Source organism: Cryptomeria japonica, chromosome 1 (genome assembly GCF_030272615.1).
Source record: "Cryptomeria japonica chromosome 1, Sugi_1.0, whole genome shotgun sequence".
In the NCBI taxonomy this organism is placed as follows: domain Eukaryota; kingdom Viridiplantae; phylum Streptophyta; class Pinopsida; order Cupressales; family Cupressaceae; genus Cryptomeria; species Cryptomeria japonica.
The window spans coordinates 365,465,735-365,482,664 of record NC_081405.1 but is presented as its reverse complement, the minus strand read 5'-3'; the positions used below and the strand labels follow the sequence as shown (position 1 = coordinate 365,482,664).

The 16,930-nt window shown below is 34.5% G+C and overlaps 1 protein-coding gene across 7 annotated transcripts in view; it reads right to left on the bottom strand.

Annotated features, from left to right (window-relative positions):
* LOC131069118 (uncharacterized) overlaps positions 1 to 14,141 on the bottom strand; it is a 70,606-nt gene extending 56,465 nt beyond the window's left edge. Inside the window, exons 1-6 of one of the 7 annotated variants that reach the window (XM_058004435.2) lie at positions 13,784 to 14,141; positions 10,079 to 10,144; positions 9,442 to 9,902; positions 9,027 to 9,193; positions 4,777 to 4,914; positions 4,586 to 4,675 (exon numbers count right to left, since the gene is read on the bottom strand). In XM_058004435.2, coding sequence (XP_057860418.1) covers positions 4,586 to 4,675; positions 4,777 to 4,914; positions 9,027 to 9,193; positions 9,442 to 9,856 — 810 coding nt within the window. In that variant the 5' untranslated portion in view covers positions 9,857 to 9,902; positions 10,079 to 10,144; positions 13,784 to 14,141. Of the gene's footprint in view, positions 1 to 4,585; positions 4,676 to 4,776; positions 4,915 to 9,026; positions 9,194 to 9,441; positions 9,931 to 10,078; positions 10,160 to 13,783 lie in introns of all 7 variants that reach the window. The other 6 variants (XM_058004441.2, XM_058004436.2, XM_058004434.2 and 3 more) reach the window with 6 other exon arrangements.
* Positions 14,142 to 16,930: the final 2,789 nt, after the last annotated feature.

Sequence of the window (16,930 nt, the reverse complement as noted above, 5' to 3'; positions counted from 1 at the left end):
AGAAGACATTGTTGCATAAGACTTGGAGAAATAAAATTTGATTTCATTGAAGATATGGAGGATCCATGTTTATTTCAACTCGTTGCATGGTGTTCCTTCGATTTCTCAAATTGTTAGAAGTGCATTGATGTTAATGGAGAATTTGACAATGTTTGATGAATTTCAATGGTTCATACTTTTTGCACTTGATGATTTCTCTTTGTAGTGTAAAGTTAGCCTGAGCCTTTTTTTATATGGATGCTTAACTTTGATCATTGAATGTACATTGTTCGGTATGATGGTGTTCATTATGATATGCAGTGTTTTAATACTCGTGCACTCGCCACGGACTCGCGAGTCCATGGGAGCCACGAGTCGACTCGCCAAGGACTCGCAAGTCTTTTGCAAGGACTTGCGCAAGTCTTTTGCACGGACTCGCGAGTCTTTCAGATGGACTCTCGCGACCCAGAAAAAATGTCATGCAAGCTTTAAAAGTGAGTTTTTGTTTTTTTTTGCCCTCATTTGGCATTCTTGCTTGGTTATGACAAGTTTGTAGGGTGTGAAGGAGGAGAAATACAAAGAGGAAGATGTAGTCTTCTCTTTAGTTTGTTCATTGTTGTTTTTCACATTTGGAGTTGGACATATCATTATATGTAATTTTGTAAACATTTATAAACTTATGCTACTATTATACATTTTAGAATTGAAACTATGATTATGAATGATGAAATTTCAAATATTGTGTGTTTGTAGATCATATGACATGTGTCATGTTTCAATTATGGCTCTTATGTTCTCTAAATGCATTAATTTCTTTATGTTTTTTTGTAAAACTATGGTTTTTTTTTTTGCCGAGTCTTTCGCGAGTCTTTCACGAGTCTGAGGCCGAGTCCAAATTTTTGGTTTGCCGAGTCCGTAGCGAGTCAGAGTTTTAAAACTTTGATGATATGAAAATTCTTTGCATAACCCTTGGAAGATTGCACCGGTCTTGTGGAGTTGTAGTTGATCTTGGCGAAGCAGAACTTGGTTTATTTGGAATTCATTCATTAGAGCACTATCCATTGATATCATTGTCCCTAGGGGTAGATTTATATCCTTCCAACCCTTTCCCCTTTGATTTCAGTTCATTTCAGTTGTGCTCGTTCGAAGAAGAAGCATCACGGGACTGCAATATTCGATGAAGAAGTTCCAGCCAGCATTGCAGAAGAAGTGAAGAATGATTCAAACGTAAGTCCCTTTGTGTTACCAGCATATCACAATGACCATTGAGTTTATACTTTATCCACACGTTAGGACCTGACAGAGAAGAACCTTGGAGTCACCTGTATGATCTTTCACAATCTTAGGATACACATGATTTTGCTCAAGAGAGGATAAGATACCTTGGTAGTTTATTTTGTGTTGGTGTTGTCATAAAACACCCATCAGCACTTCCCTTTCCTATATGATTGCTTGTGAGGTTACAAACAGATTTATATTCAAGCACATATATTTCACATACAATACATATAAGAAATAATATAATAAATGCTATCTTATAGTGCATAGGTTATACAACTATACCACAAAGATAATTATTAATGCTATTATCTATTTGATATAATGAATCTGATTCTGATCTATTGTAGGCCTGATCCCAGTTCTCACTTGCTGCTCAACAATGGTCTTTTCCTGATATAAATTTGTGTTGCTTTTATTGATTGCTACTGATGTGTGAATAAGTCTGGATATGTTTCCTGATCTGCATTGCTTATGAACTGAAGAAGTCTGCTCTTAAGACTGCTCCTAATATTTAAACAGGTCTGTTTATTGTGTCTGAAATGAAACTTGCTCACAAAAGCTCTTTAAGTCTGCTTCCGAGTTCTGCTCATAACTGCCTCTAATAGGGATGATATTCAATCCATCCATGCTCAAATGAATCACAATAACCTTCCTTTTATAACCTTCAAATTCTCCTTTTACTCAATGGTTGTAACTTTCCAAGTAGGTTGGCCTAGCAAGTAGATATAATTTTATTTAATTGCATGACCCTTCATTTGGGTGACCAGAAACCCTAGATCAGCCAGCAAAATAATTCCTTTTGATTTTGCCCAAGATGGGCGCTCAATACAAAATGGGTCAGCCTTATTAAAAAGGGTATGCAAAAAAATCTTATGGGCCACTGGCATCTTATTCCAAGTCGGCCCTATTTAATTATTTCATTGCCTAGGATATTTAGCAAGGTCAGCCCTAGGAACATCTCCATTAATCCAACATCTGGCTTTCATCTATAAAAGCTGTAATCTGAATATCTGAATTCATCCTAACGACAGTGTGAAATATGTTATTAAGGCGGTAGCATGACACAAAGCCTTTAATTGTTCTCCTACAAGTTGTTGATGGGGAGAAGCCCATAATGGGCTACAAATATGAAGGCATGGGTACGGAAAAGGAGGCCATTACATTTGTATATTATAAGGTTGAGGATAAATATCCTCCTATATGGGAGATCATTGATTGACAATGGCACCTTCAGCTTCACAAGCTCTTACATGCAATTGCCTATTTCCTCAATCCAACTCCGCCAAGATTTCAAGGCCAATGAGAAGATCCTAAGTGGGCTCTACACATTCATAGAGACAATGGCACCTAATTATTTGGTTCGAGCACACATAACCATTGAGATAGAGAACTTCAGGCTTGAGCCAACCATGTAGCACTTCAATATGCATGCATAATTGGAGTATGTTTGACCACATACACCCCAAGAAGCAAAATAAGTTGTCAATGCAAAGGTTGAATGATCTTGTGTATGTTCATTACAAGCTTCACCTCCATCACAAAAAAATCATGGTTGCATCATCATCTAGGGTCTATTTTAAACGCCAACACAAGACTTGCTTAAGTCATATTTGTTTTGATGTCATGGATTCATAATCCATGAAATTTGTATATACTTGACAATTTAAATAATTTCTAAATCTAATGATGTTGTTTCCTTCAGCTAAAAATTACAATTCACTTTTATACTAATGTGATCGATGTATACTTGTGTATGTCATCAAAGTAGATTCTATTTAATTAGTTTATGTCTTTCAAGTTTATTTTTAAAGTTGTATGAAACAAGTTTTAAATCCTTCAAAAGTGTCAAGTCCAGGTCAAAAATCAGCTTGCCAAGTTCAAGGCAAGTCCGAGTTTTATAAATATGCTGGAATAATAGCATTAGTCCCTCACATCTTTGTAACAAAAAGCTATGCTCCAAAATTTTCAAATGATATGTTATTGTAAAAAAAATTAGCAATCCAACCACTATATATTGGAGTTTCAACAACCAAGCATATCCAACTTATTGATAGTTGATAGTAGATTGTTACATTATAAGAGTATCTCTCGTTCATTTTATATTAATAATTGTTCTACACATTTATCTTCATTGTCTTCTGAAGCTAAAAAGGCTCTCATACTTGGGCAGGAGTTCTCTTTCAGAATGCCAAGAATGTTAACTTAGATGTCACTGATTCTGAATAATCTTGTGATTCTTCAACTCTATATCTCTACCAAAGTCTTAAATCCTGTGAGTTGTCAGATCCAATCAGCCAATATGTATGTAATATCATGGTCCTTGTTCTGAAATCGGATAGAAGCAAGCATTAATCATCACTTTCTAGATTCTTATGTCCAAAACCGACTGGCTTCTGTTTAAGGACAATGCTCCAAAACAGTGCGCATCCTCCTTCCAAATACCTTGAGAGCCCAACTTGTGGGTTTGAAAAAGCCTGCAAGCTCTGAGGGATCCTTGTCCTAAAATTGGATAAAAGCAAGGATTCTTTTCAACTATTTCTAGAATCTTATGTCAAAATTTATTTTTGTTACCAATGTAGTACGCAAAGTTTCTAAAAGAATCAATTACAATATTTTTTTGTTTTGAGTATTCAAAGCATTTCATGCCTTTCATTATTAGTTCTCAGACAGTTGTCTTTCTATGACTTCGAGTATATATAGCACAGCAACCCAGAAAAAACATCAAAAATGAGTGAGCAGAAAAGGACCTATAAAAGGCAGAAGAAGATCGTGTGCTTTTAATACAACTTAGATAATGTCACTCATGAAAATATGATAAAGACCAATAGGGATGATACTTGCAAATCTTTAAAGAGCATTGTTTGCAGGTTGTTTCAAGACCTTGAAGTCAACCTTAGGCAAAAAAGTTCATTATAATTTTGACAAATTCCACCAGAACTAAACAGAGAGAAAAAAAATGAGAAGAATTTACAAAATTGAGTGATTGACAATCATTTCTTTAATGTTACCCTTATTAAGCCCATGAATATCTGCTAGTAATCATTCAGCTTGACACCAATATCTTAATCATATTTTAATAAATGCTTCTTTGTTTCAAATAACAGATGTCACTAACTTACCATTACAGAGAAACTCAAAGCTTCACATAACATGGAAAGTATTGCAACATATAATTCAAAATAAACAGCAATTGTTAAAACGAAAAAGGATTTCCAAATAGCATTAAACAGTTTGAAAAATGGATCTTCAGAATGCCAGAAACCAAACAGTACCTACCTGCTGAGAGCACTTTGCACAAGGCATTCTAAGAAACTATACAACTCACCAGGTCTTCCAGATTGGCTCTCTCAATATCTGCTTGAGCCTGCCGCTGTTCATATCTTTCAAGAACATCGCATGGAAGTGTTCTTTGAACCTATAAGCAGTATCCATCAAGTTCAATGACTCCCATATTCCCACATATTTCCCCTTTTAACTAAAAACAATCAGTCTACATAGTAGATACTAGATACAAACCTCTGACAAAGGAATTGACTCCTTACAACCATTGGTATCCATGCAAGGCAATGAATTACAAGATTGGAAACCTCCAAATGTGGACTCTTCCACATGTTTCCGTAAGCACTGAAAGCAAAACAGGTGCCCATCTGCACACTGATAGAAAATTCAACTTGTGGATTTTTGTATCAGGAAGGAAATAAAAGCATAATATTATCAAGCACCACTAAATTGGATTAACCTAGAGAAAACTGCAGTATATCACATCCTGTTACAAAACATTCTATGTATCCCACTTAGTAGCCCAGAAAGTATTAAGCAATTTCAACATTGCAAAGATATACAACCTACAAGATTTTCTGTCTCAGCATTTCCAAATGTAATAAATGCAGACATGGAGAATACTTCACAGGAAGGGCTATATGTGTTAAAACATGAAAGAGCACAAAATTTGCTATATGCAAAAGAAATAACAAATTAAAAAACTTACCATGTATAGCAAAATAAAGAGATGCATATAGTCAACAAGTGGGGAGAAGATTCGACTGTAGTTTCACCTGCCAACAGCATTTCTCCTCCCAGAAATCTTTGCTTCAGCTCTCCTTTGGCCTATGAGGCTATGACTATGATGGCTTCAGCCTTTGCTCTCTTTTGTAAACACCAACTCACTTTTGCAGGTGTTTTGCTACAGATATCCAACGGCCTGAATTTGAAACATGGTCTGTATTTCTTTTCTAGCAGCGTGTTCTAAACATTTCAGAATAAGGAATGATTGATTAGGGAGCTGGCATTAGATGCTGGTGGTGGAAATTGAAAGGTTGTCCTCCATTATCATCCTCGTCAAGCTCTATTCTTTATGTTTCTTTGGTATCTATGATTAATTAATTTTGCATTCATTAGTGATCTTTAGTCTTTTTTTTAAATTTGTATTTGTTTGTATTGTTTTGGCTGGTTGTTTTTATGTTAATATAGTGGCTTTCTTTGTTGTCATATCCTCTTTAATCTCTTAGTTTCTGCACTTAATTTCAGGTGTGTGGAGGTTCGGTTCAGCAGCATCCAGTTGCTATCACATAGGAAGAGATGAGTTTGGTAATAACGGCATTGGTGGTGGTAAATCTTTCAAAGTTATCCTTGTTGCAGAATGGAGGGCCCATTCAAGCACAGGACCAAGATGACCAAGATGCAGGCTCAAAAGGAGATCATGCAATTACTTTGTCCCTTGTTCCAAATGATAAAATGGTTGGTCTTCTGGAAAAAGAGGAGCTCAGGCTTAAATGTGCCGATATTTTTTTGTCAACTAAGCGTCCTGATGTTTTTCCTTTGCAGAAGTTCCTCGATGATTGGTTATCTTCTATTTGAGGCAAGAAATTGGGTTCTTATATAATGCTTTGCAGAATGCTGTTAATATCACCTTTTTTATTTGTCTTGAAAACAAAGGAATGCAAAAAAAAATTCTTAACAGGAAGTTTTGGAATGTTGACCAAATCCCTTTTTTGAGCCTTTGCATGAGCTCCTATTATGAATCCAAATGATGTACTTTTGAAGTCTTCACCAAAATGGGTTGAATAGTGTAAGTGCCTCCTTTGTGGTTTTTACTTTTTATTGCCTCATTTTCTTAAACCATTGGGTGAAGTTATTAAAAAAGAGAATACATGAGCATCTTTCTCTTATATGAATACTATAATTTTAATCCCATTGAAGCATGATGCATGTCTTCTAGATTTATTTTTGTTTCTTTACATGGTTCTGTGCAGAATTTCGAGGTCAATAGCTTAGGAAGCTTAAATGCTTGTTTTTATTGTAAAAAGGATGGAACTGGGAGGTTGGCTTGCCCTTTGCTAAATAGAAATGTGACAACTCGTAATTCTAATATAAGTCAAATTTATACCTCTAGTGATATTATAATGGGTATTTAGAGTAAAGAAGATGCTGTTTTCATTGTTTTGCCTCCTCAAACTGTTAAAGAAAGCTATAAAGATTATATTCTTATTCTTGCTGCTTGTGTGGTATCTTCTTGTCCAGATAAGTTTCCCACTGCAACTAAACTGTCTTCTCAGGTTTCTGATGTTAATGGAAATAATAAAAGTTCTTTAGATGGTTTAGTTAATTCAATGCCTTTAGTTAGCTCTTTCAAACAAAAGCCTTCTGTTCAAAATAGTGGCAAAGAGATTGTTGGGAAATCCTACCCAAGTTCACACAATATTAAGTAGTCTTCTAAGAAACAAAAAATTTTCTTGGTGGATGGAGCGTCTGAGTTGATTTACACTGATGACAATGGGGGTGATGTGTCTATGGATGAAAGATAGCTGTGTGAGGGTTGAAAAATAATGCTATACCCTTGTATTTTGAAAGGCTGAATAAAAGGGTAATGTTCCCAATACTACTTTATTCTATGCCCTCTCTTTAATTTATTTTGATGAAGATTTTGAGTTGGAAAGTACAAGATTTTAATCTACCACAGTATTTCGTGCGTTAAGAATTTGTCTTACCATACATGGATGACGTACCTGCAGACTTCTGAGTCAATAAAGAGTATCCACAACTGTATGGGCTCCTATAGTTTCATTTAGCATACCTTTCTTTTCTTCTCTTACCACAGCTCCTGTCCTGCTGTTGGTGGAGCAGACGAAGATAAACTTGATGTATGTTTGGTCCTAAGGCTTAATGTTGATGCTTGTCTATTCCACAGTGTTAAACCTTTACTCCTTGTAATTATTCAATATATAACGTGTTAGAGGTTGTGTCTGTCCTTCAAAAATTCTACTGTTATCTTGAGTTCTCTGTAAGTCCCCAATTTGAAATAGAATTTAATGGTAAATAATAATAATAAAATTAAAATTAAAATACAAAAGAATATAATTAAATATAATTAAAATTTTATTAAGTTAATGAATGGTCAAAAGACATGGAATGAAAAGTTGTGACTCCGTCAAACATGAGATATACAAGGGAGAAGAGAACCTCATTTGAGAGGGGGAAATTTGGGAATCAGAAGTGCAGATTTGATTTAAATAAGAAGTGCAGATCTGATCATGAAAGGTTGTGTCCCTTTCAAAGGGCAGATATAATGAAGTGTTGCACTCTTTCAAAGGGTGCTAATGGTGGAAAGGGTGTGTCTCTTGCCAAAGGGCATACATGATAAAGAGGTGTGACCTCTCCCTCACATTGAGAGATATAAAGGAAAGGAATCAAAGCATCCATTGACATCACCGTTGATCAGATCAGACCTGTTATTAAGTTACAGGCAGTAACATCTTTATTCTTGGTGGTATGCATGGGGATGTGCTTAATATGTATGCTTAATATATGAGGCCTGATAAAGTTCTTATGCAGAATTTAGTAGTAATATTAATATAGACTGCAATATGTATGACAGTCATACTTAATTTCAAATACATTCATAGTACAATGAGATATCAATATATTCACAGTCTAAGTACTTAATCAATTCTAATTCTTCCCCCATAAGGAGAGGCATGGTGTTGTTAGGGAGGGGCAGAGTAAATCCATCCCAAAAATAGATGATCCCCAAGGGTGAATGGACTGATGATCCTGAAATCTGGGCTGCATTATGAGTCCCAAGGGTGAATGGACTAATGTTCCTGAAATCTGGGCTGCATTATGAAGGTGGTGTCATCGCACCCTAGACAAGTAAATCCCCATCCAGGGTTGAGAATTAGAAGAAATTAAGATTAGAGCTTGAATAAGGACAATATCAGTTGTACTGTGAGCAACCATAGTTATTTAATATGTAATTAATGTAGCATAATAATTAGTAATGTATGTTGCTCCTTAGGAATTGGCAGCCTCCTAGTAGGGGACATTACATTCTCCTTACTTTAGTGTCTTCCTTCCTGGAAAGAGGACATGCTTGCAGCTTGCTTTAGTTCTAAGCCTTGACCCTGAATTTTTTGAGTCTAACACTTGTTGGGTCGGTTGTTCCTTCTATTTTTTTTTCAGGAAAACGAGAGTTTTCAGTAATGGAAGGGTTAAAATACTGCATTTAGAAATTTGCAGTCTCAATAACAAGTATGTTTAAAGTCCAACTTGTTCATTATTACAGTTCAAAAAACTATGCAGATATATTTCTCCTCTTCAATCCGCCACATACTTCAAGGCTTCAAGCAATATTTTGTATGCAACAAATTTGAATAATCATAGGGGCAAAGAACTTTATCATTCCAATGAAAAACGACCACCAACCAAACATTCCCACAAAAGTCATTAACATTCCACTACCCAAATACTAATCTCATCAAACCACATACCTGTACCATCATGTGAAATTGAAATTCATTATAGCAACACCCACATTCAATACCCCCATCTAGGGAACAGCATTCCTCATTTGAATTTGTTTTGATTCTCAAATGACTCTTACGAATCCATTTTGTATTGAAAAAATGACTGTTAGGAATCCATTTTGAGCTGTTCACTGCAAAAAGACAAGTGACAGAACACATCACAAACTATAATTAGAATTGGGTATAAAAAGATGGAACACATGTAGCTAAACCAGATCAATCTCAAGATTGAAAAAAGTTATTACTTGACGAATCTACAAGCTTCCATTACAACAAATAAATCACTACAAGTTAGTCGGGCAAATAAATTAGAGGAATTTTAAAATAAAACATCGGCAAATAAATTAAAGAAATTCTAAAATAAGCTAAGAGTAGTGACCTTTTTTGAACTTTTGCTTTCCAGGATTGTTCATATCTCGTGTTTCATCTTGTACCTGCTCTGGAATCCCATGTTGCAGAAAATGGTCAATGGTGGACTGCAATACAATTTCCCATGAAAACTGCCCCCATGTTTTCAGAAGTTGTAACAATGCCTCCTCAGGAGCAAGTTGTGGGAAAATACCAAGAAGCTTCACTATAATTCCATCAATTTCAAGATTCTCACCTGGCCTTTCCCTTGAATTTCCATTTCCCCACAACTCAGATTGGAAATTATGGATTTCTCTCTTGTAAGAACTTTCCGCTTGATTATCTATGGGTACCTTATTATCAGAGCAATCCAAAGGAACAATTTGGTTATCCGCAGAACTAGATGAGGCTGGACTGGAAGACAAGAAGCGTATGAAGGGTGCCATTTTTGTTAGAGGACAAAGGATAACAGTTATCAAAGCCACCTTAGCTCTGCAGAAATATATGAAGTACCTTAGCTCTGCAGAAATATATGAAGTAAAAATTAAAACTGCAAAAATATTCATTCCAATGTAATTAGATATGTGAACAACAAGATATCCGAGTCTTTCACATCAAATTCACACAACTGTTGGATTGTACTAGTAACAAAAAGAAACCATTACTACCTGAGTTAGCTGTAGGATATATCTATAATTGAGTATGGATTCAGCAAACCAATTTTTCAAGATGTCCTGAAATGCAAAAATCTACTCAGGGTCAGCAAGCAAAGTCCATATAAGTAGATCACATGAAAAATCATCTCAGAGATCTAGAGATAAAGATCATACTTTGCACCACCATCACTAATGGAATAAAAGAAAAAGAAAATTCTTTCTTAGATCAGTCTATAGATTGACCATGAACCAGTTCCTTGAGGCAGCCCCTTCAAGTTTGAATCCTAGAGGAAGATGCAGAGGTGATGGACGGAACCTTTCCAAAAAGAAGGTTTGAAGATATCCAATCATCCATAATTGACTACAAAATTATGCAAAGGTGGCATACAGAACCATTCGAAAAGGAGGGTTTGAAGATATACAATGATCCATAATTAACTACAAAACCATGCTTGTGTAAATATGTGGTCGAAAAACTTTTCACTCATACCATGCTACTTGAATTTCCATTCAAATGATAGTGTAATTCTTTACATGTTAGTGTTAAGAGCATGCAATATAATTCCTATAATAAACACAACCATAAAGAGACATGGATTTGAATTGATTTGGTGCCACCTAGCCCTAGTCCAAAAGCTGATGCCAACACTTTGTTGAATGGGTTGAGGCTAACAAAATAACAATGTTCGGTGCCAATAATATTGATTTATGAGGCAAGTTGTGAAAGAATTCAAGAGTATCAAAAAATACACTTATAATCACCTTTGGATTCTCAAATTAATGAGAGATCATACTAGAGTGAAAACATTTGTGCGAGCAAGTGTGACAAGTTTTGCAACCAATTTCCTCATGTTGCAAAATATTTCTATTTTGTTGACATATTTGCAACAAACGTTTGTGAGTTAAGCAAGGTTAAATTCAACATATTCAACGTTTGTGAGTTAAGCCAGGCTAAATTCAACATATTCAAAGAAGATTGGTGGACTGAACACCATAAAGATAAGTTTTTATAATGTATTTGCAAAGGGAGCTACAAAGATCATCAAGGTAACTTCAATTTAAATTTCATTTGAATCCTTTAATTTCAATTTTTTAAATATTTATTTTAATTGTAACTTTAATTTGTTTGTAAGTTTCAAAGCCTTTGCTTAGGGTTTGTGTTTGGTGGATGGGGAGCAAAATCCAATGGGATGCATTTATAAGACCATCAAAAACTATTACAAGGGAGATAAAGACAAATTCGATCTCATTTAGGAGATAATCAATCAAAGGCTTAACAAATTAACTCCACTAACCAATTCATGTAGCAGCATACTACCTCAACCCCAAGTTTTTCTTCTCTAGTGACTCCATAGATGTTAAGGGGAAGGTTATGAAGGGCCTCTCAATGTAACTCTCAACATGCATTGAGAGAATGACAATTGAGTTTGAGATGAGGGACTTGATTATTTCAATGTTGCAAAATTACTCGCAAATTCAATGAATGGATCTTTCTTCACCACTTGGTGTTTGGGCGGATCACCACTAGCTATTTGAGGGAGATCCACCCAAACACCAAGTAATAAAAATTGGAGTGTTTACTTTTATCTTACAAATATTGCTTACTTTTGAATCGACAATTATAAACTTTTGAATATTTTATTTGTATGTTCTTGGTGAGAAGATTGGGTTGAAAATACCCCAAATCTTCAAACATTAACCCTCCATATTTTGCCTCAACTTTGTAGTGTTTCTAGATGTACGCACAAATGAAGTTTGTCTGAGGCCATCAACATGTAAAAACACTAACTTGACTCAAGAAGGCCTGAATGACCTAATTTCTGTGCAATACAAGCTTTGTCTTCACACATAAGGACAAACAGACTCAAATACATTGATTGTTTAGATTGTTGATTTCAAAATGAAAGCTTATGGAGGTTATAGGTGCAACAAAAACAGAATACATCAGATTGGATAGCATTATTGTAGACGATGTCAAGCATAAGGCAAACAAGAGTCATTGCCATCGAGTTCTAGTTTGGAGCTGCAGCGTTCTAGTACGAGAGAGGATTTGCAATCAACTGAAAAGAGTACGCTCTCACCTCAATTTTTTACTAGAATACAGAAGAGTAAATTATAATTGTTTGTAACTTCCATGGATATACAATTTATGATGATGCTTTTCAATAACACGTCATCATAAATTCATAATACATATCATAGTTATTGGTTGGGCATTTTCACATGCTAATGCGATATTGCACTCTTTTTCTTTTCAAATCTAATAGAAAATGCTTCCCAATGTTTCACAGACTTAGTTGATTCATTTGTAATTATATTTTGCATAACAAAATAAGGAATTTAAGTGCTTTTATGATGAGTTTTTGCCTAGTCAAAAATCTGAAATGGCAACAAACATTTTTTTCCTTAAAATGCATCAAGGTCACTGTTATGGCAGTAAACCTTCAGCAAATGCAAAATAGGGAGGTTTAAAACTTAACAACCAGTAAGAATTCTTGAAGGATTTTTATTGCCAAAAGGCAACTAACGTTTGGTGTAAATTTTCAAAATGATAGTTTTTCTAATACAAAATCCTAAAGAATTGGATCCTATACAATATTTCATGGGACAATTTTACTGCGAATAGTTCCATATTTTGCTTGCAACATCCAGCGAGCAATTTTAGGTGCCCACACTATGGGAAACCATTGGCCAGCAGCATGGTGCCATGGAATTGCATAAGTTTTTATTTGGTACAATGTTAAATCTGGAAACTTTTCCTAGAATAGTGGAGAAGCAATACTTAGCATTTCAATGTTGAATTGTATGTGGAGAGCGGGAGATGAAGTTATGTAACAACTGCTTATAATTCGCCACGTGGCTCCACATTTTGTATTCCCACCCTTTTGTCATTTACTTTTAAATTTAATCTCAAAATATTTTACTAGAATAATTTTTACAAAATTACAATATGATAATTGCTCAAAATAAGCAGGAAAAAAATCATCGGACTGGTTACCAAAACAAAATCCTGAGAAAACTGAGTAATACTTGCTTAAAAAAAGAGCTAAGCTGTTCTGTGGTTGGTGGGATCCCACAAAAACAGAAAACAAGAAATATATAATCTCTGAGCGGGCGCAAGAGAAGGAAGGCATAAAATTTCCAGCACCGACACAAATTTTAAGTCTATTTTTTAAAATAAAAAAAATCTTTGTAAAGGGATTTTTCGACAAATTCGTAATGGATAGGTTTGAATGCAAAATCTTGAAATACTGCAGGACGGAGAGAAACATGTCATGTTTCAGGGAACCATATTAGCCCAAATTTCTCTGAAATTTTCTCAACAGCGCCAACTGAGAAAAAGACTTGGGACGACAACCCCTACACAGCACACATTCAAAACAGAGACCATAACATCTACCACCAGAAGCTCGCAATTTTCTCGCCAACCGCATAGTAAAACAAACAAAAGAAAACTGAGAAAACTGGAAAGATTAAGAAAGAAAAACATAATACTGCGAATCTGCTACTACACTTTAGTAAAAAGCATGTACTGCTAAAATTAAACACATCTAAATTCCTAGGATGACTTTGCTGACAAAAAGATTAGCAAAGGCAAAAAAGAGCAGAGTAAATCTTCAATCAAATAGTTCGTTCAGCAGATATGGATATACTTCATAACTACACTGCAAAAGCTTTAAACTAAAAATCATTTTTCACCAAAAGATCTATACTTACTAAGTATATTTCAAGTCTCCAAGCAAGAGTGAGTGCCTGAGAGATTAATGTGATTGTGAGTTCTAAACAAACATAGGTTCCCCCGCCGTGAATTTCAACAGCGAAATCCGCTTACTTAAATAGTTGGAGATAATCGTCTGCGAAATTCAAATTCAAGCAGACTTCAAACAGAAAGTATGACATCTTCGTACGCCGTTCATGGCAGTTTTTGAGGGTTTTGGCTCTGCTAACGTATCAGGAGACGGATTTTATAGTCCATCAAACATTAAGCATTAAAAATTAAAAATTAAAGATAAAGTACATTTGATACCGACATTTATGTGAATATATATTACTCCAAAACATATACCGGTATCAATATTTGCCTCAGTGGTATACTAAAGTTTTTAAATACCATTGGAATGGTGAAATTGGCATATTGAATGTAAAGTGGTCTATTCTCATGGAATAGATATTTATTGATCTTTATTTATGGTTATTAATTTTAACATATTTATCATTTATTTATTATATATTCGTTCATATTTATTTTATTTTTTAAAATGTCATTTTAATTTTAGATTGATTTTGGTTAATTTATTCAATTATATGATTATGAATGAATGTGAGATTCAAATTTAAATTCAAGTTCAAATTTTCTTCTTTTTCTATTAATAATTATAAATCAATTTAGTACATATTTTTGTAACATGATGATATGTCATGATATTTTGAAGACATTTAATATACAATTAATTGATAAGGAAATAATTAATTATCATTTATGTTAACTAAAGCAAACTTTAATTCTAAAAGAGACAAATGAATTGTCATCGATAAATAATAGGTTGGTGACCTTTTGAGAATGAAGATTAAAATCGAGACAAACTAAGAAGTGATTGATGTTGATTTATTGATTGTTTTGTTTAATACTAGCTAGATTGAAATGGGATTAATGTGTGACTTATGTGTGTTTTTGGAGTGATGTTCAATGATCTTTTAATTCTTTTCTCTCCTTAAGATATTCAAAGATGATTTCCTTAAATATACAAATTTAGACATGAAATTTGAAACTTTGTGATATGTATGTGTAATGCCTCATGTTTTTGCATTCTGTCAGTTGCTTATTTTGATCCAAGATTGACTCTTATATGTTTTATCGAGGTTGTGTGTATATCATTCTTTTGTATTGGCATCCATGAGGTGCATCTTTCTTACAGTTATATTCTTTTGTTCATATGATATTACTATGGATGTGGATGTTAGGTTATATTGGTAGCTCAGTGATGATAATATGTGCATGATGACTCTTTAATGTTGTGACATGATGTTATAAGATGATGTTTGTATATATTATGAGGATATTTTACGGATGTTATGTGATTACTTCATGGTATCTAGTTGATGACATGTGGATTCAATGAGATATGATGCTACTGACCATGATTGTTATTGTGACCCTGATTGGGGAATGACTATTTACACTTTCAGTTATATTGTGTTTTATGTATATGTATGCATAAGCATTTGCATGTTTTGGTTGATTTAGGTACTAGGCATCGACTCCACCTGGCTTCACAAGTCTAAGTGTGCCTATATCCTCGATGGTGGTTACAAGAGATAGCACATTGGCCAAAACGTTACTTAACCCAACCATAATTCCTAATTTGGACAATTTTTCTCATGTGACTTGATTACACTACCGATTACCATTCTGGTAATTTTTGGTTACCCTTATGCGTCATTGTGAAAGACCAGTAAAGATTGTTTGTGCATTGTCAGTAAGTCATTAATTATCCCTGTTGTAATGTGCATATTTATATGATATTTAATATTATTGTATGCGGGAAAAGTGGGTCGATAGAACTCAATATGTGAAAAATGTTATGATACTAGTCCACACACACACACAGGACTTCTTGGTGCAAGCTATGGAGTAATAACGTATTACTCAGCTTCCCAAGGTGGGTCCCATGGTTCTCTATCTCACAATGTCCCTCAAACCAATGTTTTGCTCTCAGATTACTGAGCAAAATGGTTCAGGGATGGCAAATGCAAGAACGAGGGATGCACTGATAGTTTTTAGTGTAAAAGGTATGTTAAGCTATGTATGATCTTAGAAATGCAATAAACTAAATGATAAGATGACAAGATTAGTATGAATACTATCCTAACATAATATATTTAGTCTATGATTGAGCTAAAATGATAAAGAAATTATTCTAAACATGCATATTTAGTCTAATTCCTGATCTAAAAGAGGTTAAATGAGGAGCATATATGAAATGAGAAAGCTTGAAAGAATTTGAGCATAAGTGTAATGCTTCAAATTTGAAAGATGATTGTTAAGAATGGAGGAATGAGAGCTCTATTTATAGCAAAAACAGGGCAATGGATGGTCAGGATTGAATGGTTTAATCAAGGGTTGAGTTTGAAAGTTGGGGATCCATGTGCACAATTGGCACCAATGAAATGGTGACAAGTGTCAACACAGGGTTGGGTTAAGAGAAGAGGTTGGAGGCATTAAAGGCCTGAGAAGACCTCATGGTTATCTAAAGGCTAAGGGTCAAGTCTAAGTTAGGCTTACCCACTGGATTAAGAGTTAATCCAAGGATAAACCTTTGTACAAATGATTAAGAGATAATCATGGTCAAAGCATTAAAGGCCTGATGAGACCCTTGGGTTAGATAGAGGTTGAGTCAAAACAAATGTTTTAACCATGTAGGAGGGTTTGAGTTAACCATTAATGGTTATTGGAGACTTCGGGAATTAAGTGGTTGAAGGTTGAAAGCCTTCAATGGTTATCAAAGACTTTGAGCCATTTAGTGGTTGAAGGTTGAAAACCTTTAATGGTTATCAAAGACTTTAAGGGTTTTGAGAAGTGACTTCCCTTTGCTTAGGGATGTGACAAAGTTTAGAGGAGGGGTTAGGTTAATTAGAAGCGATTAGAAGATTCTAGAAGGGATTAGAAAGGGGTTTGGGATTTTGCAAGTGGATGGAGGGATAATAGGATTTAATTGATTAAAATGATTTAATTCATTTTGGTTGTAATTTGGGGAAATTAAATAAATTAGATTTATTCAATTTAAGATAACTATTTAATTAAATTTGAACTTAATTAAAAGTGGATAGGGAGGGTTTAATTGAATAAAATGATTTATTCATTAA